The sequence below is a fragment of the Daphnia carinata genome, chromosome 1, assembly GCF_022539665.2.
Source record: "Daphnia carinata strain CSIRO-1 chromosome 1, CSIRO_AGI_Dcar_HiC_V3, whole genome shotgun sequence".
NCBI classification, from domain to species: Eukaryota; Metazoa; Arthropoda; class Branchiopoda; order Diplostraca; family Daphniidae; genus Daphnia; species Daphnia carinata.
The window spans coordinates 13,112,756-13,139,940 of NC_081331.1; the positions used below are offsets into that span (position 1 = coordinate 13,112,756).

Below are 27,185 nucleotides of genomic sequence, written 5' to 3' on the forward strand. Positions count from 1 at the left end.
GTTTGTCGTGTTTTGTACGTGCGTGTATGTCTTTTACATCGGGGATACAAGGGGGAACGAAGGGGAGGGATCTGTGGCAAAAATTGCTCATTTTCGTGAGAACGAACGGTATAGAACGCAAGATTTTTTGTTTTTCAAGATTCTTCGTGAATCGCAAAAAAAAAACTAAACAATTTAAACTTTTTCTCGGGAATGACTTCAGCAGTTGTTTTCTATTTAGTGTAAGACACACACAGAGATGGGATTCACAATGTAAAACGACGCCATTTAAAACATCGTTAGTAAATCGTATTTGACTTAGAAGAAACTGTGCACCGTGGCCATGCACAACGCAAAAAAAAAAAAAAAAGGTTTGAATTTAAAAAAAAAAAAAAGAAGAAAACATCAATATAATATTTGCATTCCCAACGGTTCTTGTTTATGTTTTTTTTCGCCATCTTTCTTTTCCCAGCTTTCTGTCCGTCATTTTCTCTCACTGGGACTGACACAAAAAAAACAAAAAAAACACAGAAGACACACACATCTTTCTAGATGATCGGAACGCGCATCATACAGTCGGGCAAAAAATATGAAGCAACGGTCTCTTTGGTAGGTAAATATATATATATATATATATATATATAACAATGAATACGATAAGCCACAATCAACAGTGAATGAAAACAAAAAGGAATCAGATAGGAATTGTTACTCCTCTCTCTTTCTCTCTGATATAATCGATGCCTTTTTCGCGTCAAGCTCTTTCCCGTCCAGGAACGCCAAAGAGAGATAACAAGTTTTGGTTAGAGAGGCAAGTGGGACACACGGGGTGGTGGACGAGAGAGAGCAAAAACGGAAGAAAAAAAAAAAAAAAGTTAAAGAAACTAAAAAAAAAGAAAAAAAAAAAAAAAAAAAATTACGAATGATCCATCACGTATCAGGAGGTGTGCAATCGTCGTTGAATTCATTGGTGAGATATGGTGATACGTCATTTAGAGGTTCTTTGGTTTCCCCCCTTTTGCTGATTAGACGGGCGATCCTTCGTAAGCAGACATGGATGAGGTAGCCTGATGATCTCGAAGAATTAAACGCAGACGCTGTAGTTCCTGACTGGCTGTAATCAGCTCCGAATGCAACTGGAATTCACGCTCTTTTAATCGTTTGATATCACGCTGGCAGCTCTGTTTGGAAAAAAAAATAAAATAAAATTTAAACGAATGGCATTTAAATTTTGCTGCATCAAATTCTTAATAAAAAAAAAAAAAATAAAAAAAAAGACTTACCACATTTTGTCTGAGTAGTTCCAACTTATCAAACTTGAGCTTGTTCACTTCCTGCTGGAGATTTTCGTTCTGTCTGATGTGCTCCTCTTCCGGCTGATGATGACCCTGTTCTTCGCTGGTGCTGCCGTAACAAGAACACGATTTGCCCGCCAACCTTTTAGCCGTGGCCGGCGTTTCGGCTGACGACAAGCTTTCCATTCCCGTGTCGGAATCTTCAGTCGGCGGCCTCGGAGGCTGCTGGTGGTGCATTGTATTCACACCTGCCATCCTCGACCCGCTGGCTGATTGATGGATGTTCTCCATCTCAATGCTGTTGAGCGACGATTCATCGCTGTCGGGCACAGTCATACGAGCAATCCGAGATGGCGGAGTGTCTAACGATGGGCTGGTAGACGGCGAAGCCATGCCGGCCTGCTGGACGGCCAACTGTGTGGCTAAAGAAGATTTATCGGCCATGGCCGATTTGGTGGGCCCACTGAAATTGCTGCCTTTGCTGCTCAGGCGCAATGTGCTGGCCGGAGTTGAATCGGATGACGCATTCGACCAGTTCATGGAACCTTTTTTGTTGGAGGCTGCGCCAGCCAATCCGACAGCTGCCTGTTCTTGCTGCGATCGCCTAGCAGACGAAAGAGCTTTGCGAACAGTGTCGATGAAACGGGCCCCTCCGCCGATGGGCGCCGTCTGTTGGGTCGCTTCGGCCTTGGCGGGCGTTTCGGCCTGAGACGATCCGCTTAGAAGCGGCGACGACAGGTGTAGGAAGTCGCACGTTTTCTTGTGGAGATCCTCGACCAAATTAGACAGGAGGGCAGTACGCGTCCTCAACTCCAGCCGGGCAAACTTTTGGGCTTTGTAGCAAGCGTTTTCAGCGTTGAGGAGCTTGGTCAGCAGGAATTCACGCAACTCTGGGCCTTTGCGCATAACGGGTGGATCGGGCAGTGTGGGCCCGAAAAAGTTGACTCCATCGCGAGCCGTCACCGTAATTCGGTAGCGGACATTGGGTGTGCACGGGTCGATGGGCTGCACCACGATGAAGGCATGCAGAAAATGCGAAGCGATCATGTCTGGAGCAAAGGGTGTATTGTCCTCTTGGAACACGACGGCTACTATGTCATTACCTAGATGGTTGTTTCATCAAACGCGAGGTGAAAAGAATAAATGAGTTTTCTTTTTCTGGTGGTTGGCCCAAAACATCAGGATGGCCATGATTAGGTGGTTCATTCAAGAGCCATCTGTCTTACCGATATGCCGCTTCCTCTGCAGCTGCTGGGCATCGTTCTCCGTATAAGGGAGGAGAGGCGCCACATGGAACATGATTTCGCGGTCGCGGAACGTCTCGTACAACGACTCGACGCCCGTCTGGCCAAACTGCGTGTCCAGACCTCCACGATACCTAAAATAAGCATTTTGTAACAAATCAAACAACGATCGATAAATAAAATGTCAGACGAACAAGATGGAAACATGTTCTGCTCTTTCGGCGGTGCGCAATTTTTTTTTTTTCAAATAGACGTAAAACTATCGCATTTATTTGTAGTGTGTCCGTTAATAGCTCGAAAGACAAATGGAGCTGAGGATCTCTTTTGAATTGTAAATAAGGTTGAACGTTATTGCGCTTTTTTCCGTTCATTAATTCATAAATATCTGCCGTCATTTGCGCTGCCCAAAAAGCGATTATTCAAAAGCAAAAAAAAAAAATTAAAAAAAAAAAAAAAAAATAGGAGGCTCTGCGCGCGTCATCAATTACGGTCATCTCATCAGCGCATAATTGGTCGCTGGCTTCCCGCCGAGGAAATGCAAATAAGCCCCCGCCAAAGGAGAAAACAACAAAAAGAATTTTAACAGTTTTCATTTTTTTTTTTTTTTTTTTTTTAAGAGATGCAAATATAGCAAAAGAAGAATCGGCCAAGCGTTGTAAATAACCTCGCACATATTGGTTATTCAGTATCCACCCGCCATCATTCATCACGCGTCTCATCCATTCTTTTTTTTTTTTTTTTTTTTTTCCTTGTTCCATGCGAGACTTTGAAACCTATTGGTCCCGCCTATCTTACACGTTTCCCCTTTATTTTATTTATATATATATATTTTTTTTTTTAGGTCATCATTTCCAAAAACAAATGTGTAAAAACTAGTGAGACTGCGTAACGCACGTCGTGGACCGGAAGGCTCATCCATTTGGAATTATTTTATTTACCCTTTGTGATCGAGCAGGTGGATCCTCTTTCCTAGGACGTCAAGGAACTCGTCGAGGGCGGGTGATGTGCCATTGTTCGAGAAGATGTCCTCTTCGGTCGTCTGGCCAAACCGCTGATGCAACAGGCCGAATTTGAAGTGGTTGACTAAGACGTGTTCGTCGTAGGCGGCGATCAGCGGCGACGACTTGGGCCACGAAACAGGTACGAATTTCTCGGTGCTCAACTCTTCGCATAGCAGCTGCAAAAAGAAAACAACAATGTAAGCGTGAATATTTAAATGGAGAAAACTCCCGACATCATTTCTTCGATGACGATGGAAGAATCGCAGTGGGAAAAAGAAAAAGAAAAAAAAAAAAAATGCCAAGAGAAAAGAGAGAATGGGCTGTAATCGAACGATGATGCTATTGGTCGACAAACAATAGGGTGTGGTTGCTATCGCCAAGTCACGGACCAAACGTTGCGCAGTTATTCAGTTTGGCTTTCTTTTTTTTTCTCAAAGATTTCTTCTTACTCGTCAACCTCAAACACACTTTGAGCAAAGAAAGAGAAGATAGGAACCGTGCACAGCTTCCTTGACACCAATCACGCCAGCATTTAACCCCATATTGGCACTCGTGTACACGCTACCCTCTTCTCGAAGAGGAACCTATTTTCTCAAGAAAAAAAAAAAAAAAATAAATAAAAATAAAACTTCAAACTTTCTACTTTCCCGCCGGTGGTATTTCGTTGAACGCTTTGAACCGTTGTGCGCGCCTTCCTTCATCTTTAATTGGTTTGGTTCGAGAATTTGGCCGCCCTGTTTCGAACGTTGCAACGCTTTGTCGGCTGCCTTTTCTCAAAGTGTGTTTCATTCATTTTGACGTTTGCTCACGATTTCGTGAGCCTCTATTTTGTACAGAGTCTGAGGTCCCCGTATTAGTGGCGTCCATCATTCAAAGAGCATCTAGACGTAAGCTATCGTCCCTTGTTTTGTTTTGTTTTTTTCTTCTTCTTCATTCCGGAGAGCAAGTCGGTGGATTTACCTTGGCAAATCGAGAAGAAATAAGCCCGTTAACCGAGCTATCTTTGTCTGTTGCCCTTTGCTCATCGCATTCTAAAAATCTTCACGATCCTTCTCTCCAACGACTACAGATATAAAGAATCATGAAAAAAAAGCCGTGTGCGCGCGCAACCGTCCCTTTTTTTTTTTTCAAATTCCTTTCATATTTTTTTTTTTTTTTCAAATGTTATTTCTCTTTCTTTTTTGAGATCCGCGTTGAATATTTTTGATGGTATGGCTCGTGAGAGGGGGCCACCATTTTTTAAAGAGTCCCATTGAAAAAAAAAAAAAAAAAAAACCCGCCCAAAACAAATAAATTAGAGGGTAACTGTGACGCGGTAAAGGTCAGTGGTTTACCTGGTTTTCTTGGCCACACACACGCACAAACACAGAGAAAATTAAGGAGACGGTGAGATGACGTTAATGGGCTTTGTTCATCTAGTAGCAAGAGCAGAAGAAAAAGGGTGGTTTTTGAAGACAAACACCGAAATAAAACAAAAAAGGGCCGTCATTTCCATTAGCGTAGCTTGAGTCAAGGACCATTCAACTTGCCAACAGATGGTGCAGACAGTTGCTGGCCAAGTTCCGCACCGCACTCTGTTTTCCGTGTGTTGTGTGTCCGTCTTGCTTCGTTACGATCGCAACACGAGAAGAATGAGGTAGATAACACATTTTTTTTTTGTACGTATAAAAAAAGAAGATGCACTCACAGAAAAGAAAGAAGAAGAAAAATGAACGGTAAATAGCCCGGCGGTGGTTGGCGGCGCGTTAAATGGGCTGGGCGGATGACCCAACCAAAACGAATGCATACTCCTACTATCCATCTTTTTGGCTTTTCTTTTTTTTTTTTTTATTTTTTTTTTTTCCCGTTGGCTTATTTTACTCGTTTGTTGTCGTCACGGCAAGTGAGCACGTCACCACATTATTTCGAAATGGCGCAGAAATGGTGGATGAGGTGCAAGAACGAGCAGGATATGCATCATGAGAGACAGTCAAAATAGCCCCGGTGTCGGGAGGAGGAGGAAGAAGAAGAAGAAAAAACGGACAACGTGCATTATTGCATTACAAACAAGACTCTCTTTGAGCTCCAAGGACACATGAAAAAAGCAAGGAAAAAAAAAAAGGTTCCTTATTTATCATTTCTTTTGAGAAATGACTGCGCTACACGTCACAGTTGGTTTGTTAAGACCCCGAGTTTTTTTTTTTTTTTTTTTTATACCTGGTGGGTTACCTCGGTAATGCCAAAATGCCAAGGCTCGCTGAACGCTATTTTTGTTTGTTTTGTTTTGTTTTTCTCTCGTTGCGATGACAGGACAGCAAGAGGAAACCAAATGGAAAGAAACAAGAAGAAAAAGATGAATCGAAAAAAAAAAAGAAAAATAAAACGTCCGCGGGCAAAACTGGAATCCCGGCCAACCGGCTCTCGTTGTTTGCCTCTTCTTTTGAAAGTTTGTCGTGTAGAAAATGTACAGAAAACGAGAGAAGGAAAAAAAAAAAAAAAAAAAAAAAAGAAGGTGGCGGATGTTACGACACTAATGGGCGAGGAACTCAACGACACTCGACACGGGGTGTGTGCACAAAGAAAAAAACCATCTGGCACGGACGCTGGTTCCATGGAAACCGAGCGAGATAGAACCAGGCAAACAAGTCGCCCACACCTTTAACACGTTCACACACTCAACACATCGAGGTGGGTAACAATTGCCTATCAGGGGAGCTATAAAAGTTCTCCAGTTTGCCATCAGACATTACGAAAAATGTACACACAATTTTTTACACGAAAGTGCGGATTGTGTAACGCAAAATTGGGATCGAGAAGCAGGTGGATAGATGCGGTGTAAAAATATAAATAAATATAAGAAATAGTTTTCCATACTTTGGCCATGCGGTGAGGCGATGCTTGGTCGCTGAGGCAAGTGGCCGGAACGACCTCGTGCAACGTTCCGGTCTGCAGACGAAGGATGAGCCGGACATAATCCTGGCCGGCCAACATTTCATGTTTCACCGACAATAAGACGGGCCCGAGCGCATCGTCCTGAGCCACAAAGTTCTGGTGTTCCTGCAAATGAAAAAGAAAAACAAACAAAATCAATAAGACGTTAGTTTAAAATAAAAAAAAAAAAAAAAAAAAACTAAGTAAAGAAACAAAGAGCTGCTCACGCTCGCTAAGACTATTACTGTCACTCTAATTGGTCAAGCGAAAATAAATAACATAAAAGCCTTTCTGTTCAGTATGCCCTCTCTCAACAACTAAAATACATTAGACACTCTGTCCTTCACGACATACTCGACTTATTTCCCTTGGCTTTGGACGGAAGTAAGGTAGAGGAGGGGGGGATTTAACGACGGACATGAGAGGTGCGCGAGGCATTCCCACGACGCTTCTCCGTCATTATCAAACATTCACACACACGCATAAAGAAGAGATACAATAATAACAAAAGAGCATCAAGGACGTCGGCCATCCCTTCCCACGGGGGTGGCGTCTGATTATGCGGATGCATTTCCCATCGTGTTAAAACACGGAGACCCGTCCCCACATCAGGCGAAAATCTCACGTCTTCTGTGGTCCGTGTAGAGAAGAAGAAAACCGGAAACCACCAAATAACCCTTCACGATGAGACAAACCACCTCTTCCTACACTTCCCCTTTTTTTTTTCTCTCTTTTTCTCGTGGACAGGGTAATCGGAAGCGTTCCATCATTATGCCAGGAGCAGACTACTCTCCATCTAAAAACCGCGACACATTGAAAAAACTTTGATGAAATATGGTACGCCCTCCATTTTTCTTTTTTTTTTTTTAAACAAGATTTTCAATTTCTTTTTTTTTTTTTTTTTTTTTTGAGGGGGGATTCTGGAACCGATTATTGTAGAGTTTTGGAACTGTCCTCTTCGCTATTGTCCATTGATGTATTGTTCGATTTTTCGGTCGTTTTGTTTTCTTTTTTTTTTTCCCTTGGAAAATGGTTTTTTGTTATTGTCCAGCAACGCACCTGTTCACTTCAGGTGTGAGATAAAATAAGGGTGTACGTATCAAACTTCCCTCTTTTGATCGCCATATGCGGGTTCCAGCACCTTTTATTTTCGTGTAATCTTTTTTTTTTTTTTTCTTTCTCTTTCACAGTTGCTAGCAAAACCAGAATGTTTGAATTGGCCAATCAAGTGGGGCGGAGGGCAGGTGCGAATGTACGGCATCAATGTATTGTGCGTGTTGTGCCACGATAAGGGATTTTTATGTTTTAATACTTGTCGTCGTCTACCTGGTGTCTTTTTTCCCTCGAGCAACACCAGCAACTTTCCCTACACGACCGTGTTCCACATCGTAAAAAAAAACAGAAAGAAAAGAAACACCTGGAGGTGGGAGACGGTACTGCACACACATTCGACGAATCAAACAAAGAAGGGAATTTTTATCGATATTATTTTTGATTGCAATTGTTTACGGCCAATAGCTGGAACAGGTTTTTTTTATTTTATTTTATTTTTTTCTATTTTTATCTTCCACCTACTTTGAAATGGCTATTCAAATATTTTTAGCGAGTGAGTCATTGCAATCACGAAATGTAAGGTAGCGAACCTGTTTTCCTCAGTCTACTACGTTTTGCGTAATAACACGAAACCGCTGCTTCGTGTTGCAAATCAAAAGTATTTGGAACGGAACTGTTTGTTTTTAAAAATAGGACACAGCCGAGCTACACATTATTATTTTTTTTTCTTTCATTCTGGTTAAGATAAAAAAAAAAAAAAAAAAGTCGGCCATTATTCCACAAACTGACTTGCTTTTGTTTTTGTACGTGTTCGTTAAGGCGTTTCGTAAACAAGTGTTGTCACCGTCGTGGGCCAACAGTGTGGAGAAAATTCAACCGGTGGCCCTGAAACACATCTGGAACGGCGTGTAACTGTTACACCATTTTTTTTTTTTTTTGGTTCATTTTCGACGGAGTAAATATATCGACGGGGGTAATAACCAACGTGAATACGACCAAAGTCATTTGAGAGTCGACCTCGTTTTCGTGTCCCTATTGGCATTTCGGTTTTTTTTTTAAACGGTTTGACCGACCAAGAGGAAACGCGAGGTTATTTAAAAATGGCGGAAACAGCTGGAACTTCTTTTATTTCACATTGAAAACTCAACGTCATTTTTTTTTTTTTTTTGTTTCCCCTCTCTTTTTTTCTTTATCTCAGTGTCTATATAATATCCCTTTTGTAAAAGAAACACACACACAAAAATGGGAGTAGCCTCTCTCTCTTTTCCTCCCCTTATTTTAATGACATTAGAAAAACGAGAAAGGGTGTGGACCTTTTTTCCTCATCATTTCGTTCTTTGCTCTAAAAAAGAAAAAAAAGGAACCAGCTGAGAAGGGGAAAAAAAAAAATGATAAGAAAGAGAGAGAGAGAGAGAGGGGGGTCTTTGACCGGATGTAAGCAGTAGCCCATCTCCGCTTGCTCACTCTATTCCATCAGTATACATTTAAACAGATGAAATGCATTTCCCGTTTCAAAACTTCCTACCTTGTCGAACATGACGTCACGAATCGTTTTATTTTAAATCATTTCTTTTCACTTTGCGGGGAGGAGGGGACTTGGACGTATTTTTTTTGGCCTGATGCCTATCATCGACCGTGAATGTTTCAAAGGCAAAAATAATAATAAAAACAAAAAAGAGAGACGGAACATTTTGATAATAAAAGGAAATGCTTTGGACAGGAAAAAAGGGAAACAAAAAAAACATAAAAGGCTTTTCGCCTCTGGTAAATGCGGATATGGCCAACCATTCAAGCTCGTAGTCAATTTTTTTTTTTTTTTACGGCCCATCCGTTTCCTCCTCGGCTGGATTCCCATCGTCGCCCCTCACAATAAAAAAGAGGGAAAAAAAAAAAAAAAAAATTGCGGTTTTATCCAGATAGGTACTTTCATCAGTTTGACGAACTTTATCATATAGGGAAACGATCGTTTGCTAATATGGAAAGTATGACCGCAACTAGATGGATTTTTATACCAAAAAAAAAAAAAAAATGCTTATCTCTCCATGAGAACGAATGCGTCAACCGTGTCCTATGATTGTGGTTTACAATAAAACACATCAGAGGGGAGGGAAAAAAAAAAACAAAAAATTCTTTCCTAAAGCAAAAAAAAAAAATAAAAAGAAAAATAAAAAGAAATGACCGACCTAAAATGGCGGCGAGACCAAGGTCGATTAACGATCGTTACGTGTTTTTTTTTTTTTTTTTTTTTTTTTTGGCTGTCCGATTTCTAATGGATGTTACGTAAAAAAAGGCGATACGGATAAAAATCTTGAAAAAGAAAATGGGCGGACGGAGGGGGGGGGGGTATCCATTTTCTCGTTGAATTGCGTCTACATGTAAAAGATGTCAATCGAAATCGCACCCAAGTGAAAAGTATAAAAACGCATTAAGTCATTCGGGCTCCTCTCCTTTTTTTTTTTTTTTTTTTTTTTATCTCCGCCGGGGTCGATGAGTGCGGAGAAGAAGACAAGAAAAGGCATTAAAAACAATTGCACCTAGAGAACACGAAATGGTAGAGGTTATATTACGCCAGACCGAAAATGAAAAGAGCATCGTGCGTTCACACGGGAATTCAGCTCTTTTGATTCCTCCGTTGAATTCCCCTTTTTCTATCCCTCTCCCCAACAACTTGGCACTGTGATTACCAACGATGATGCTGTACTCCCTCCTTGTTTTGTGTGCCTCCCTTCTTCACCTCAACCACCACAACACAAGAAAATAAAAATAAAAAGGCTGTTGTCTATCCATAGATGAAAGGAGAACCAGTAGAACTCTTCCAATTCTTTGCCTTACGGTTGCCCAGCTCTTCTTATATATATATATAGTGGGCCACCCAGCAATTATTATTACCATCCTATCATATCATAAAAAAAAAAAAAAAAAAGGAAAAAGAATAGAAGCACAAAAAAAAAAAAATGATGATGATGATGATGAACGACGAGGGGGTTTGAGAGAACAAAGACATAAGAGGGTAAAGAAGAAACGGAAAAGAAAAAAAAAAACATGTTCATAAAATGCGCGTATAAGAACATTTTGAAAAAAAAAAAAACGTAGTCCGGGTTTGGCCCGGCCGTTTCGATCGGCGCCAACGATCCATTTCACCTTGAATTCTCTACTCGTCTTTTTGATCATTCTACGCACGCATTGGTTTTTCTTGATGAGAGCAGATCGATTATTATAACAGCCAGTTCAAGAGAAAAAAAACAAAAGGCCGTCGGAAAATTCATCGTAAATGGGCGACTGATAAGAAAAGGGCGTAGCGAAGTGATGTACAATGGAGAGCAATCCAATGATTTTGCCATTCATTCCTTTACGCGTTGTGCATAAGGAAGAGATACAAAAAAAAAAAAAAAAAAAAAAAGAGTTGTTTGCATAGAGGATTGCGTTCGGTCGTGATTTGTTCTTTGCCAATAAACAAAAACTCAAAGGCCAACCGTGAGTTGGTTACGGGAGGAAACCCCCTACACTCACTTCCCACGCCCCGTGAATCAAGCAAATAGTATTTTACATCTCACTTGTTCCTCTGTTTGAATCACCATAAAAGGCTCGCCAAGTAAAATGAATCGAAGAAAACAAAAACACGACCCCCTCCCCTCCGCACAAAGAAAAAATGAAAAAAAAAAATAAAAAATAATTTCCCGTGTCGTAATCCGACAGAAAAGGCAGCAACGATGACTCTCTTTTGTTTTTAGCGCAGTGCTGGGGGTGAGGCTTGTCCCGCCGGATATATTTTATTTTTTTAAAATATTTTTGCATTTTTTTTTTGTTTTTGTTTGTGGTACTTGTAATGCCAACTCTATAAAAGTGTGTGTATGAACACGACACAGCTACCCTGGGCCATTTCGTCTGTCCATTAAGTCGAATGGAATTTTTTTGTTTTTGCCCAAACAAGACAAAAAGAAAAAAGGATATAAAAAACGGACAGCTCGGGTCGATAGGGCGGCTTTGCGTGGCAATCGATCCACACAACCGGACGAAGAGCGGGGGGGATGCAAGGCGACATGAAACTACAAGAGAGGCGTGGCCTTAAAACTATTGATTCGAACTTTGATCACAAAATCTTTTGTGATCTTCCTTTTAGTTATTCAATTTAATTTTAAGAAAGAAAAAAAGGAGCAACAGCTTGAGATGATGGACTCAAAGAGAAAGTTCAACAACGTTGGCAACAGCGGGGTTCAACAAGAAAAACAAAAAAGCGATACGATGGCAAAGTCACAAACTCTCGTTAAGTCAATACCCAAAAACAAAAAGGTGAAACTCAATTTTGAAAAAGAAAACAACAAAAAAACAAAAAAACAAAAAGAGATCAAGTTGAGAGACGGGGTTTAGGAGAACGGAATTGGAGAACAAAAGATCGAATACCCCGCTGAACTTTAACGCAAGATTGGAAAAAGTGAAAAACAAAAGCCGAGCGGCAATTGAATGGCCTTGCCATTCGGAGTAGTCCCTGTCGTCGCTTGCGGTTACACGTCTCGTTTCTGCTGTCAGCAGGTCATCGTGATCTCTTTGCATTCTGGGGTAATTAAGGAACGAGGGGGTAACTCTCTCTTTCTTACTTAAACATGAACACGTACAAAGGAGCCGTTTTGTCGGGCAGGAAAACCGAAATCTGCGTGACACGTTCGGTGGATTTAAAGAGAAAAAAAACAAAAAAAAAAGGGAAAGTCGCGCATTTTTTTTTTTTTTTTTAAGGCGCGACAGCTGACACCTTTGACCTCATGCAAGTTTTGCCGATGGGCGATCGTGAAATGCGTAACCCGACGATTGCGCAATGTACACACCGCAGACAATTCACTTTCACGTTTGATCTTTTTTTATTATTTAAACTTAAAGAAAAAAAAAAAAGAAAAAAGAAAGAAATATAGCCACTCACTTTGCCGACGAAAAAACGGCGGTAACAGCGGGCCGTCTCGTCCAGCTCCAACTTGCACGAAGCCGTCTGCGATGGATCGGCTGGCGCCGCTGCCGTCGTGTCGCTGCCGTCGTCGCACCAGTATCCGCCCGATCTTGGCAGCACCACCTGTTACATTCCAAACAATAAAGCGATGCGTTATTATTATTACAATTTTTTTTTTTTTTTTTTTTTTTTTTCATAGTTATTTTTTAAGTGGGATGATCGTTATTAAGCGAGCCCGTTTTACGTGCTTTCATTAGCACAAGTTCGTGGAAAGAGAACGGGAAACTATGAGCGAATAGCAAACTACATGAAAAATGCCTAGGTCATCTAAATGCATCTCTCGTTTTTCTTCCGTTTTTTTTTTGTTTGTTTTTTTGCATTAAGTCTACTTTTAACGATGTGGGAATGCAGCCAACGAGCCCATTTTCTACTAGCCCATGTTCTTTAAAGAAAAAAAAAAATATTAAAATAGCTGGCAGCTTGCAGGTAAAGTCAGCGTTTTTCGTGCAAAGAAGTATCTTTTCAAAACACTAAACATTTATTTTTTTTTTTACGTTGTATCTATTTATTTGATTTTAAGATTTGAGTTTTTTTTTTTCTTTTTTTCGTTTGCCTGCACCTGATTATCATGTAGATGGCTTTCTTTCGCCTGACTGGCCTTTTAAAATAAAATGAATTCTCTTTTATTTTCCCTTTTTTTTTTTTTTTTTTTTTTTTCAAATTAAAGTTATTCATGTTGTTTTCGTACCATGGGATACGGTCCAGGTTTGGAAAGGACTTCTTCGAGAATGTCACGCGATGGATGCGCAGGTGGGGTCGAAATGGCCGCCGCCGCCCCGCCAGATTGCGTAGGTGAATCCGAACCTCCGGCTGATCCATTGGTGAACGCTCCAAGGTCGTTGTGGCTCCCTCTGCTTCCGCCGCTTCCACCGCTGCCACTCGGTTTGGGGGCTAATTCCAAATCCCGCGATGTGCTCTGGACAAACCGGAAGAGCAACGACATAAATACAGGAAGAGAAAATAAAATAAAATAAATACCAATGTTTAAACCCCCCTCCCCCCCCCCCAAAAAAAGGGGAAGACCACACACATACAGCAAACTGGACATGGCATCGTAATAATCGCCATTGGCTAAAAACCCTGGACTGTTCTTTATTATTTTTTTTTTTTTTAAGGTTTTCATTTTTGTTTTTGTTTTTCTACTGTTTCCTTTATTTCCACTCGTGTGTTAACCGCAATCTGAGGGCCATGGCACCTACCATCGTCATTAATGGCCATCTTGCCACTATACCCGATAGGTAAAATGACACGCGTCCACGTTTGTCTTTCACTCCTCCCTTTTTTTTTCTTTTTTCCTTGTGGTACACGAAAATACAATACCACTTGAAAAATTTAAAAAAAAAAAAAAAAAAAAAAAAGGCGCATCTAGAAATAATGGTAATAAGACCAGAAATCGATTGGAAGTGCCTCCCTGCGCTGGAATTGCTAATCAGCGGCCGATCGATCATTGCCAGCCAGACGGACAGGAGGAGATTGGTCTTATAGATCGCTTTCTTGGTTTTCTCCATCGTCACGGTCAGCCGGGATCAGTCACACTACCCCCCCCCCCTCCCCCAGAAAAACAACCTACGTAATCAAGGCATGTACCATTTAAAGTTGATGGTACGAGGGGAAGAAAAAAAAAAAAATCATTTCATATACAATTTTCTTTTTGATTCTCCCACGTAAGATGTTGGCCCTTTTTATTTTTATTTTTTTTTTTTTTCAAAATCGATTATTTATTTTTAAATGTTTAAGAGGGGGGAACAAAAATCTAACGTGTCAGATGACTGTACAGATGGGATGATCCCTCCTGCTGTCTTGGTTTTCCACTCCTTTTCTCTTCTAAAACTCGACAACAACAATAACATAATCCGGAGCAACCAACGGACAATAGATCCTACTTTTTCCCTTTTTTATTTTATTTATTCCATTCTTATCTCTTTCTTCTCTTTAAACGCGTGTTTCTAGAAACGTTGACATCGATGTGTGTCTGTCTATTTACACAGAAAGAAAAGAAATATATCAAAAAAAAAAAAAAAAAAAGCCTTTAATAATTTCCGGTTGAGAGGGCCGCCATTCAACACTGTCTGGTTGTTAAGTCCGTGTTATGGGACACGGCGATACGTGCAACAATCACAAGCACACGCCAGCGTAGTCAAGGTGACGCGCGATTCTGATACCGTTGCCGACGAGAGAGAGAGAGAGACCACGGGTCCAAGGTAAATGAATAAAAATGGCTTCGCCAATCGGAACGGTGGTTTCCGACGGTAGAAACAAAACACGCGCAGCGCAAGAGACACACATCTTTGCCATAGCCCGCAAAACAGTGAGCCGGTGCGAAAAGAAATCTGAAATCGATTGCGCAATGCCCCACGTTCAATAAAATCGAAACGCACACGTCTAGCGTTTTCGTTTTCTACAAGCGTTAGTGATGATAAATAATGAATGGCACAACACGACGGCTTGTGCCAGATGAACGATCCATCCGTCGTGATTAATATGAAAAAGAGTGACGCAGGTGAAGAGGAGAAAAAAAAAAAAAAAAAAAAAAAGGGAGCGGCGTGTTGGATGAACGAGGAATGGGAAAACAAAAAACTTACGGCAGTTGAGAGCCGCGATTCGGATCGCAAACGTAACACGCCCATGATCATTGGAACCGCGTTTCAGGTTTTTCCTTTTTTTTTTTTTTCTCTCCCGAAAACTAAAACGGCCGACTCATCCAGAACCACCAGCACCAAGCAAAACTTTGTTTCCGATGAAACAAATGTCAACTGTCACACAACCGCCTGTGATTTTCGACCAGTTCCAGTTCAAACACACACACACACACACACACCCCGTCTGCTTGTCTTTTGATTTCAAACATACGCCAACACAAACAACTAAGTTTTAAATATATATAAATATTATATGTCTGTATGTATACACCGGCCTCCCGAGTTGGCAGACGCACAACACACACACAAGAAACACACACACACACTGGAGAAGAGAGGAGAAAAAAAAAACAACACACACACATACACACACGCAAGTCGACAGCTGTGAAGGAGAGTTGTAGCGAGGACACACCTGGCTTCTACCTGGTCCGACTCGAGACTGACTCGCTTCAACAGCCGACCAGCCGGAGCTCCCTCTCCCTCTCTCTCTCTCTTTGCTTGTATTTTCTTTCCCAGAGTGCGCCGTAAAAGGAAAAACGCAGGGCAAAAAGCGAGCGGAGTATGGACTTACACACACGCAGTGGGGGGAAGTGACTGTTGAGAAACAGACAGGAGTGAGAGAGAACCCTCCTTTTGCTCGTTTCCATCGCTGGTCTTAACACACAGCTGCCCTCAACTCCTCCCACAGTCGTTCGCCTTCTTCTATTGTATATATCATCATTTTTAACATCACGCAGTCAAGTAAAGCAGCCCGGAGAATTCCAAATGAGCATTACTTGAACAAATCAAATAAAATATTGAAAGATACGACAGCCCGTTTCCATTTTTAATTGCGTACCGCGAACGGAACTTTTGGCTCGACGTTGTCTTTTAAAGTAGAATGTAAATTTTTAGTGATAAGTCCTCGCTTGTCTTGTCGATGACTCAACGCTTGGGCATTGCTTATTCTTAAGACGACACCCTCGAAGAAGTTAGAAAAAAAAAAAAATGTCGAACGTACTCGTTGATAAAGAGTCAAAGTACCTGGCAATCTAGCACTACGAAATGCTGCGACCGTTATAAAAGCTTGAGGGGCTATTTGAATACAGTGTATAGTGTACATCAAAACAAGCATGCATTCGTTGCGCCGTACGCTCTTCTTCGAGAATGGGGCGGAGCATTTCTTTTCTAGAAGAAGAAGAAGAAGAAGAACGAAAAGCTAGAAACAAGGAGAGCCCCGAAAAGACGTTTGCCTTGATTTTTTTTCGAGAGGGGTTGCTACATTACTATAACTCGTCTCAAAAAGTTAGCGTGGCGCATTTTTTTCGTGTTGTTCTTATTCTCTACCATGAGAGGCGTGACTCGGGTTTCATAGTCTTACGCACGAAAAAAATAAAAGAGAGGGGGAAAAGAAATAGATCTAAAATAATAACAACAATGAGATGGCAGGCTCTATCTAACGTGCTGGTTCTTATTCAACATTAATGGTCTTGTTAATTACTCCGCCCAGCATATCGACGGTCTCTTTTAAGGCACCGCGTCCCTTTTATTTTTGTTCAGGAAAAAAGAAAAAAAAAGTGCTCCCCTTTTTTAATTTCCATCTCATTTTCTATTTCGAATGGAGCATTGCAATATATAGAAAAGTTAATCAAGAGCATAGGACGGCAACCTTGGCGCATTTCGCCTTCCCCTCCGCTTGAGCCATATAAGCGAAGGGGGGAAACACGTCATCCGCGTCGGCGTTAGGTGGCTCATTGGGTATAACGCTATAGCATAAGGTAGGGAACAGACAGGAGATCACTCACCGATCGACTTGATCGGCTCCTGTCAGTTCCTATCAAGACGTCAAAAGCGCTCTCATCAGTTGAAAGCCTCCCTTCTTTTTTTTTTTTTCATTTTCGAACTAGCACCGAACGACGTCGTCGATGGCGACCAATATTGCCAAACAGATACGCAGAGAAAACAAACAACAAGCGTCTCACGTCAAAGCAAAAAGAAAAAAAAAAGCAGTTCTAGTTTTTCACCTATTTTAAAACGTGAAAGAAGAAAAGAGAAAAAAAAAAAAAAGACGTGACGGCCTATTTCGCTAAATCACGACGGTGTGGAGGAAGGGATTATCGTTCGTTTTGAGTCAAGAGGAATTTTTGGAGACGATTCTCGAGAGATGACGGACAAAAAAAAAAAAAAAAAGAGATGATGGCATCGTATTGAAGAAACGGACATTCACGCAGCGCAGTTGGTATCGAAGCCCTCGGGGCTGCTTGCGGTCATTTGCATCAGGAAGTGAACGCAACAGCGCCGTATGGGCAACGCGTGCGTTTCGACCATCAAAGCAAACGACGCCCTGAAAAAAAAAAAATCCATGGAGATGCCGTCTCCGACTATTCGACGCCAAACCCGAATTTAAAAAAAATCTTTTTCTAAATAAATAAATTTTAAAAAAAAAAAAGAAGGAGAAGAAAAGAGATGACACAAGATGGTAATACAACAACTTTCTTTTAATAGAGAAAAAAAAAAAAGCCGGGCGAGACTGACGAGGCGTAACCAACTTCAAACCGACATCATTAACGCCCAGCCCCGACGTGCGGGACATGAGCGAAAGCGGCCTCGTCCCCAAACACAAAACCCATATCCATATTATACCATCAACTCTCAAAACAACAGTGGAAAGATAAATAAATAAATAATTGAAGAACAAAAGTATTTGCTACATGAAGAAAAAAAAAGAAAAAGATCACGTCTCGTTGGCGGCGTTTTCCAACATATCATTCACCCATTAGACAAAAGAAAAAAAAAAATTTCAACAACGAAATGTGGTACGATAGGACAAGGACAACAACCCCCCCTCAGAAAAAAAACAAACAAACATAACGACAATAAAAAACACGATTTAGATGCCGAGTCCGATCGAGATAATGGTATACATAAGGAATAGAAAGTTACGATCCGTACTATAGGTGTACGTTCGATCACGATATGTTGGTTCGTTCAGTGGGAACTTAACTATGTTGTTCTGTTTTTTTTTTTTTCTCTCATTTTCTCGGCAAACAGCTCGCGCCATTCTCAAATTGAAAAATTCAAGCTCTCGGATCCTTAAACAAATAAAGAATTCAGGCCTTGGTTCTTTTCCGATTTCCTTTTTTCTTTTTGATTGGGCCATGAAACGGACATTTCATGTGTCGTTCCATTGATTATGAATCGATCGGTATAGACCCTTGTACTATTGTCTATTCCCCTCATTTTTTTTTTTTTTTCTCTTTCTCTTTTTTTTTTTATAACCAGAGAATGGGTCCGCAAAAGACCTCACAAACAAGTCCGTCCATTGCTTTTTTTTTTCTATAAGCAGTTCTGGGAAAATAGGAAAAAAAATAACATTTTCGATGATGAATATGTAACACATACCCAGCACAGCGTGGGGTAGTGGTTGAAGGGAATGAGGGACGAGAGGGAGTCATCAAAGCAAAAGAGAAAAAAAAAAGGGCCATTCTGATACATTTAAGGGGTGTGTGCGCACACTCGCGTGGGGGTATGTTTGGGCCAGCTGTGGGCAAGTGGCGAACGCAGACGAAATCGATCCCTCATCTTTTCCGTCCGCTGTTTCGGCCCCTAAGTTACGATAGGCGTCCGCGTTCCAGGACCAGCGGGTTGACCGCGAAATAAATAAATAAGGTGGATGTTTTTTGGGGTTTAAGCACCCGGTGCATAAATGGGGTTCCTTCAGTTAAAAAAAAAAAAAAAAAAGAGGCAGGTCACAAGCACAGAGATATTGGTTGGTTGTTTTGACTGAGAGAGAGAGAGAGAGGAGCCTCGGATCGTTGCGCGATGTAATCAAGTCCGCGTGTTGTTGCTTATTGAAAGAAGAAAAAAAAAGCCCTGGCGCAAAAATACAAAACAGGCCACATCTTCCTTGTTCTGGTTTGTTTCTTCAACCGGTATTTGAAAAACATTGTACATAGGGAACAAGAGGGGAGGGTGTGCCTCCCTTTTGGCCCTCAAAAGTGGCATTCGCATGCGTACGTGTATACATAATAGACGGGGAATAAGAGACAGCGAGACCCTTCGGGTCAGGTTGTAAACATGCCCCCCTGCAAGAAGAGCTGTTGTGACTGGCCTCAATTGAAATCGCATGGTTGTTGTTGTTGTTATTTTTTTGTTCCTTAAAATATATATATACATATTTTTTTTTTTTATGCTGGTATTTTATAGTAGTGATAGCATCGACCAAAAGTCGACTTCATCAAAATGCGTTCTATACACACACGAACCATTTAAACTTTTAATATATATATATATTTGTGCGTGCCATTTGAGTTTTATGTTCCCCTCGAGTCTTTGAAAATGAGAGTAGCCCGATCGGCCACAGTTTTTTTTTTATTAGAGTACAGCAAAAATGTACGGTAAGGTATCGGCCATGAGCCGTTTGAAAAAAAAAAAAAAAAAAAAAAAAGGAAACCGGAACGGGGAGGGTTCTCATCCCTTTTTGACCTTCCTTCTTCACTACATATCTTAACTTTGCCTTCCCCATGTTTTTATGACCACCGGAATTCCAAGCATTTTCAACGGTAAAAAACGAAAAACAAAAAAAGGGCAAAATTTGTAGAAAGCATAAACCTTAAAGCACATACCATTCGATACCACAATACATCCGTTCAACAATTTTTATCAACATTAAAAAAAAATAGTTTTAGTTTACCTACGCGTTGTTAGATGGCGCAAAATTTGGTTACTTTAACAAAAACTCTCTTTAGATGGCGTAATGCGACGGCGAAAGAAAAGCACGGATCTACGTTTTGCTTTTTTTTTTTTTTTAAATGTGGGTTACTGGGAAGCGGACGAGAGACAGACGGGCTTGGTAACTTTAGAACTAGAAACTGCGTAACAGACGCTTTTCCTGGTAATAGCTGCAGAAGTTTACAAAATGTGCTTCGATAATAAAAAAAAAGGGACTCTGGTGACCTCGACTTGTACATTTTGTTTAAAATCAATAGTCTGACAGGGCATAGTATGATACGGTTTTAAAGGCCAAAGAAAAAAATACGAAAAATTGCGCCTTTTTAAGTACCTTTCTAGTACCTTAAGCAATTCTTTTTGAAAACGTCAACATATCAATCGCTAGATGGCGAAAAATGATTTTTTTAAATTAACGATTGCGACCGCTAGATGGCAGCTGTAAGAGCGGGGGAGACGAAGAAAAAGAACAAACAAACACACGAAAGTCTATTTGGCAGGCACTGTTGAGATCATCTTGCCTGTTTCCCCCTTCTTCTGACACTGTAAAAGAAGTTTTCCCTATTTTCCTTGTTCATCGTATTTGTTTGTATACGTTGTCCACAAAAAGCTTGTCACGACCTGTTCTTTCCATACCCCCTCCAACCCAAAAAAAAAAAAAAAAAAGAACATATAGCAAAGTGAACGAGGGAACAGATGAGGACCAGACACGAAACGTCTCGCCCGACAGCAAGGAAAATGAAAAACGTATTCGATTACAAACAGACATAAATACATACAAACATACACATCGGACAAGATTCAGGAGCATGAGAAAGAAAAAAAAAATGAATCAACATGCCGAGATGGGCACGAGCATTTCTTTTTCCTCTCAAGTTTTACCAGGGAAAGAGAAAAAGAAGAGCAAGACATGAACGAGGAAAAATGGTGGATGCTACATTAGCGTCAACATCCAAGATGATAAAGGACGCCAGAAAGCAAAATAGAAAAAAAACAAACAAAAATAATGTTTACCTGGGTGAAATAGGCGGGCAACACACAGCGCTGGTCGTCCAGCCGACTGGTCTGCATCTTCTCCACAAGGTCTAGTAGTTCGGGCGAAATGATCTTTAAGAACGAAAAAAAGAAGAAAAAACCAAAAACGGCGTGCAAATGCCGTCATCATCATGAAAACGGAATCAAGGCTAAATTAATGTACACAAATAGAACCATACCAAATGATAATTAAAGAATCGTGACCCGTAATAGAAAGAACATTTTACAAAAAAACAAAACAAAACACGGAACAATACGAAAGAAAGCGCTCGGATGCAAAAGATTAAAGAAAAAGAGAGCGCTCATTAAATCACGTTGTGTAGACAGTACTTTACTGTTGGCTGTGATGCGCACGAGCAAAAAAGAAAGAAGAATGGTTTCGAATATATATATATATAAATAAGAAAAAAGACATCCACGAAATAAACGAGCGCTTGAATCAAACGAAAATGTTTCTTCCACACGCATCGACCCCATTCTCACCAATGCCAACCGGTCGTAATAGGCAAAACAAATATGTTTGATAAAGACATCAGAAAAAAAGAGACACCTTTTTTTTTTTTTGGTTTTGCGTTAAACGTCAACATTCCAACAGGAAAAGTATAAAGCTGGAAAACGAGGAAGGAAGAATAGCGAAAAAAAAAAGAAAAGAAATGTGTGTCAGTTCTAACACGTTAAAGAGAAAACAACGTACCTTTGAATTGTCTCGTGAAGTGGAGCCCGGATCCGCTTTCGAGATGGGCGTGACATGATTGCGTCCATACACCAGTGGATCTTCCATGGTACTGCCACTCCGCCTAGTTTTGCAAAAAAAAAAAAAAAAAAAAAAATTCATATCAAATTATTAATCAACATTTTTTTTAAATACGGATGAATGTGTACAATGTGAAAATAAAAAATTTAATATCCATTTTTTTTTTCTTAGAAAAAAAAAAATCCAGGGCATCGCGCATTCCAATATCGTTTTAAAAAATATTTCCTGTCAAGTGTTTGTTCTAAAAATAGCGCGTCTCTACAATTAGACCCTGGCAGCTGGGCGAAGAGCTCCATTTTCACATTTTTGAAGAGGGGCTTCCTTTTTTATTATTATTATTATTATTCCTTTGACTAATATGATGTAAGCTCTCCTTGGGCGCTCGTGTCCCGGCATCCGCTAGTCAAGCAGCTTAATTTGATTGCTATTTCAGAGAAGCGTAACGCGAATATTCTTGACGATCAAACCGCTAAATCAAATAGCCCGTGATCCAATACACGATCCTCCCCCCCCCCCTCCAAAAAAAAAAGTGGAGGGGGAGATTCAAGAGGACGCGATAGCATTACATTGTTTGACTGTGACCTAACATGAAAATCGAATCACAGGAAACGGCTGATTGATGTGTATAACGTAGGAGACTCGCCACTAAACCACACAGTGTCAGATCGATCCACAGTCTACATACGATATCCATTCACCTTTAGAATTGAACCCCGTCGTGAAAGGTTCTAAAAAATCAAGAGAAAACAAAGGGAACAAAACAAAAACAAAACAAAAGGCATGTGAAAATTCCAGAAACTTTCCAAACAGGATATGGCGATTAAACGCCCCGGAACGACATTACGCGAAGGGGGGGGGGGGGGGGGGGCAAAGGAATAAGACGGGACCCGCTGAAAATGCACGTAAAAATTTCAAAAATGACCAAATGACACGCGAAAAGGAGGCGAGCCAATTCCCCCCCCCCCTCCCGATTGATTTATTCTTTTGTTTTTATTTCCCCCCCCCCCCACTTGCAACTCACAAAGAATCCAAATGAAATAGACGAAACAAAAGGCAAAAAACGAACTACCCGTGAGTCATCATTGATCTAAAATGGGCGGGAATAGATTCCAATCTTTTTCGCAGCACCTGAGAATCTCCTTCGTACGGTACCGAAATGGAACAAGAAAAAAAAAAAAACACGGAGAAAAAAAAAATATAAGAAAATCCATTAGTGAAACCTAATGACCGGGTCCGTGAGTGTGTGCGCGTATGTGTGTGCGCGTATGTGCGTGCACGCAACTTTCCCCTCCCGCCCCAGCCACCACCCAGCCCCGCTCATCGGCTGATCATTACGTGTTACGACTAGTTAGGACTAAAAAACAATTGCCAGAAAGAGCTTTAGTGGGATTTTGGAAAGAAAAAAAATGTGCCAGATGATGGCCACCATCCGGTACTTCCTCGTGCCAGTGGGAACGCGTCAATAGGGAGAAAGAAGAAGGTCACAGGTCACACAAGCCATTGTTTGTTGATGACCTGCGGAGAGAGGGGGGGGGGGGATTGGACGTGCCTCGACAGGTGATGGCTTTATCAGTTGACATCCTGTCAAAATTCATCCGCTGGATATGACAGTTAATGACAAGCTAAAAAAAGGAGCTCAGCTCATTGATGACTTCAAAACGATATCACTTTGCATCCGTCAATCGGCCATCTCTTTTTTTTTTTGGCATTGGTAAAAACACGTTTTTGCATACCTTCCCACCCACATGGAAGATATTGAAAAATAAGGAAAGATTAACAAAGGAAAAAGAAAAAAGCTATTTTTTACTCGTGTTTTCATTCATCATCGTGCAACAGTCAAGCGACTCACGACGTCGGGAGGGTCCCAAAAGAGGTGCATGCATAACTTACAAATCGTATGTATATATATATATATATAGGAGGAGAGGCGGTTTACTTCGTAATCACTCGCTTCATTACTACTCGCTGAACTGAAACAACATGGTAAGGTGGGGGGGCTAAGGTCAACGAGTTAACCCAGTTTCACATGAATTTTCGTTTCTTTTTCCAGGATCGTACAAAAACACAAATCCGAGCAGGGAAGAGAGAGAAAAAAAAAGGGCGCTGTTTATGCGCAAAAATCATATACGATTTCTAGTTATACGCATACATCGTTTTATTTATCTGCAGATCGACGTGAGCATTCGTTGCGCGCATGTTAGAAAAAACGGGCTCTGGTAATTTAACAGCGTGAGCAGCGTGACGCTACGTTTTGGCTCCAACACTAGACCCCTCTGTTGCGGCCAGTGTACTTTGCATTTATCGGCCGTTTATTCACGAACTCGGAAGGCTACAAGTTTTCCTTTTTTTTTTTTTTTTTTATTTTAAATCTTTCGTTTTGAATTTATTGATTTAGTTTTTTTTCCCCTCTCTACCTCGTTTTTTTTTTTTTGTTCTTTAAAGATGATTTCTTTTTGGCATGTTTTCCGCTGACGAGAGAAACTTAAGACATCGATCTGAAATGAAGTGATCCGATTCCGGGGCCAGAACCGCACGCACGTCCCTTTCGTGAGATCAACCAAGTAAAAAACGAAAATGTTTTTTTTTTTTTTTTTTTTTTTTTTTAAAAATAAAACATAAAATAAAATAAAAACGCAATGTCGTATATATAAGCTTTTGTTGTCGCATCACAATGCCATGGACTCTCTTTTTTGGAAAACGACCTGAATATCATCTACCTGCCTTTCCGAAAAGATAACATTTTTTTCTTGAGGATGGAGGGGGGAATTCAAAATATTTGTCCGCCGCGATAGGGAACCTGTTTTTCATCTACTCGGCAGTTCCCAGCACTCATACGCAACCACAAAAATTGGGGAAAACCGGGCCCGATGAGGAAGAGAAATTGTAAAGGTATATAGTTAGTTACAAAGAATAAGATTGATCTTTTTCGTAGCCTTTGGGGGGATCGAGTGCAGAACATGATTAGCAAAGCCGGGCACGTCTGATGATTTGTTGCTTTATTACGTACGGGGAAAAAGAAACAAAATGCCAATCTCACGAAGCCCGTCGTACGGTGGCAAAGATTACAAATCAGCTCAGAGGAGCTTGCGGCGTAAATGAAAAGCTCTTTTTGAAGAAATGCCAATCAATAAAAAAAGATTGGCTAAAGACTCGATCCACATCACTTTTGCCAGTTCTCCTAATTGGTACCATTGCCATTTTTCGATTGATGCATTCGAGAAGCAAAACAACAAGCATTGGCCAAACTGTAGACGAAGTTTGATCGATTCGTTAGACTTAAATTTTGATTTAAAAGCATATGCACAAAAATGTTTGTTTCTCTCTCCGTTTATCCAGGTGGAAGCTTCGAAAAAGAAAAAGGGTGGTTCGCCTACCGCAAGAGATTCTCTCTACTCCTCTCCTTTAAAAATAATAAATATATATAGGACGCCACCCAAATTAGCCTAAGCTATCAATACACCAGACAGTCCCGTTTTTTTTGTTTTTGTTTCTTTTTTGGCCCGTCTCCCGCCGCTTACAGCCCCCATCCGCCGGTTCGGAATTGTCTATAGCACGCGGAGCTCACGAACGCAGCACACGCCGTATACAACGAAAAACATCGGGGATAAAATGCTATGTATATAAAGGGAAGGCCAGCAGCACGTAGATGGAATAAATGCGAAGGGCAAAACTGGAAAGCGAGAGGAAAAAGAAAAAAAACGTTCTATAGTGATTAAAAGGCCATCACGCGTTCTCTCGCAGCCTGGCAGCATCTCGCTCTATAGGTATTCGGCGGGAATTTAAATCGAAACAGGTCCGCAGCAGCGCTATAGAGCTTAGAGCTATAGAGCCAACTTCATCATTCATACAGCCCTCCTCCTCTTCCTGCTCCAAGGCTTCATTTGCATACATAGACCTTCTTTTTTCTTTCCTTTTTTTGTGAAATTCCTTCTCCCCTCTGCTTTTTGGACTCGTGTCAGACCAGCCTCTCTTCGCTCGACGATCATAAAACGTCCGCTTGGAGATGAAGGGAATTCATCAATCGGTAAATAAGAAGAAATTCAGAAGCTTGGAATGTTGTAGAGACCAGGAATGATCACAAAGTTTGGCAGTAGCTAAAACTACTCTTTTTTCTCTCCTAGTAGCTCGTCAATCTACTGTCCGAACGAATCATTCACGGACTGTTTTTCTTTCATTGGAAGAGCAACTGAATCACGCTCAATTACCGCTATAGAAATATTTACAAATTAAGTCACGAAGCGCAGCATTTAGAAAAACAATTAAAGTCACGCTTAAACAAATTTCAATTCGAAAATTTTCATTTTTGGTGCTTCGAAAAAAAAAATTGAGGGAAACGCGTGACGTAACCGTGTCAAACACGAGCAATTAGCGCCTTGTCAAAAGGTGTAGCTTTACCAAGGCTGTCGAAAAAAAAAAAAAAAAAAAAAAAAAAAAGAAAATTCAAAACAAAAGTGATAACACGATGATGTTGCCTACTTGACACCATTGACGGAAAAATAGGGACAAGGTGCGATTTTTTTCGCTACGGTCTATTCTCCTCCACCTTCTTTTATTCTTTTTTTTTTTTTTCAACGTAATCACTTGACCTCTTAGAAGGCCCGACCCCGTGTCCTTAATCGCTTGCCCCATGGTTGTTCTCTACGTCATCCCGAAAAAAGACTTGACATACAACGTGTGCCTCTCTTCATTTTTCATGAATCGCAAAAGACATTCAAAAGAAGAAAAAAAACGGTGGAACTGCTCTATAGTGTAATAGCGTGATGCGGGTCTTTCTCTCTCTCTGGTAAATAATATATTTTTTTTTCTACAATCGTTTCGTGTTATACAAGACGCCTAATGGGTATTTAAACGGGGTCCGGGTGTGTGTGTGTGTGTGTGTGTGTATGCCGGCTGCCAGGGGATCGGCACTGGCCCACATAATCTGTCGGTCGCGCAATCTTTTATCTGCTAAATGGCTCAAGCACGAAAACGATGAAAAATGTACGAATCAATGAACTTTCCCCCCGCCCCGTCAAGACATTCCTCGCTTCTTTTCGCTGATCTCCACAGCTGATCGAGTACAAGTGATTCTAGAACCAGATAGCATTTCTTTTATATACGCAAAAAAAGAAAGGCACCATTCAACAGGTGGTGTCATGATTCATATAATGACGCGCCTCTCGGACACTTGGCTCCACTTTCTAGAAAGTTTTTTTTCTTTCTCTCTTTTTGAAATGCTCATTTGCGTAAACATACAACACTGACAAAACCTATTTGACCCGTGGGCGAAAAGAAATATAATAATAAAAGGAAAAACTGCAAAGCAAAGTTGAAAGGGTTAAAGAAAATAAAAAGTACAACGACTTGACATGACTAGAAAAGGTGACCTGATTTCGATATAAACACATGTATAAACGGCCGGAAACCTCAAAACAGTTTAACGACAGTTCCGGGGGTCTAATTCTTGTTTCGTTCCATTTCTTTTTCTCGCTTTTTCTTCAAAGAAAAATGTCTCAAATTGTTAGCATTGAACACACACACACACACACGCATATTCTCTCGCCCGTTAAAAAAACATGGCACACAAAAT

The 27,185-nt window shown here is 40.8% G+C and overlaps 1 protein-coding gene across 4 annotated transcripts in view; it reads right to left on the reverse strand.

Moving 5' to 3' along the window:
• Positions 1-241: 241 nt before the first annotated feature.
• Positions 242-27,185, reverse strand: part of LOC130691410 (rap1 GTPase-activating protein 1-like) — a 43,580-nt gene continuing 16,636 nt past the window's right edge. For 3 of the 4 annotated variants that reach the window (XR_009420645.1, XR_009420647.1, XR_009420646.1), the window contains 10 exons: positions 21,557-21,659; positions 20,842-20,934; positions 13,167-13,394; positions 12,395-12,541; positions 6,373-6,555; positions 3,457-3,695; positions 2,501-2,652; positions 1,263-2,377; positions 900-1,160; positions 242-863 (listed from right to left, as the gene is read on the reverse strand). Coding sequence is in view for 1 of the 4 variants with exons in the window: in XM_057514356.2 (XP_057370339.1) it covers positions 1,005-1,160; positions 1,263-2,377; positions 2,501-2,652; positions 3,457-3,695; positions 6,373-6,555; positions 12,395-12,541; positions 13,167-13,394; positions 20,842-20,934; positions 21,557-21,659 (2,416 nt within the window). In the remaining 3 variants the exon portion in view is untranslated. Of the gene's footprint in view, positions 1,161-1,262; positions 2,378-2,500; positions 2,653-3,456; positions 3,696-6,372; positions 6,556-12,394; positions 12,542-13,166; positions 13,395-20,841; positions 20,935-21,556; positions 21,660-27,185 lie in introns of all 4 variants that reach the window. The other variant, XM_057514356.2, reaches the window with a different exon arrangement.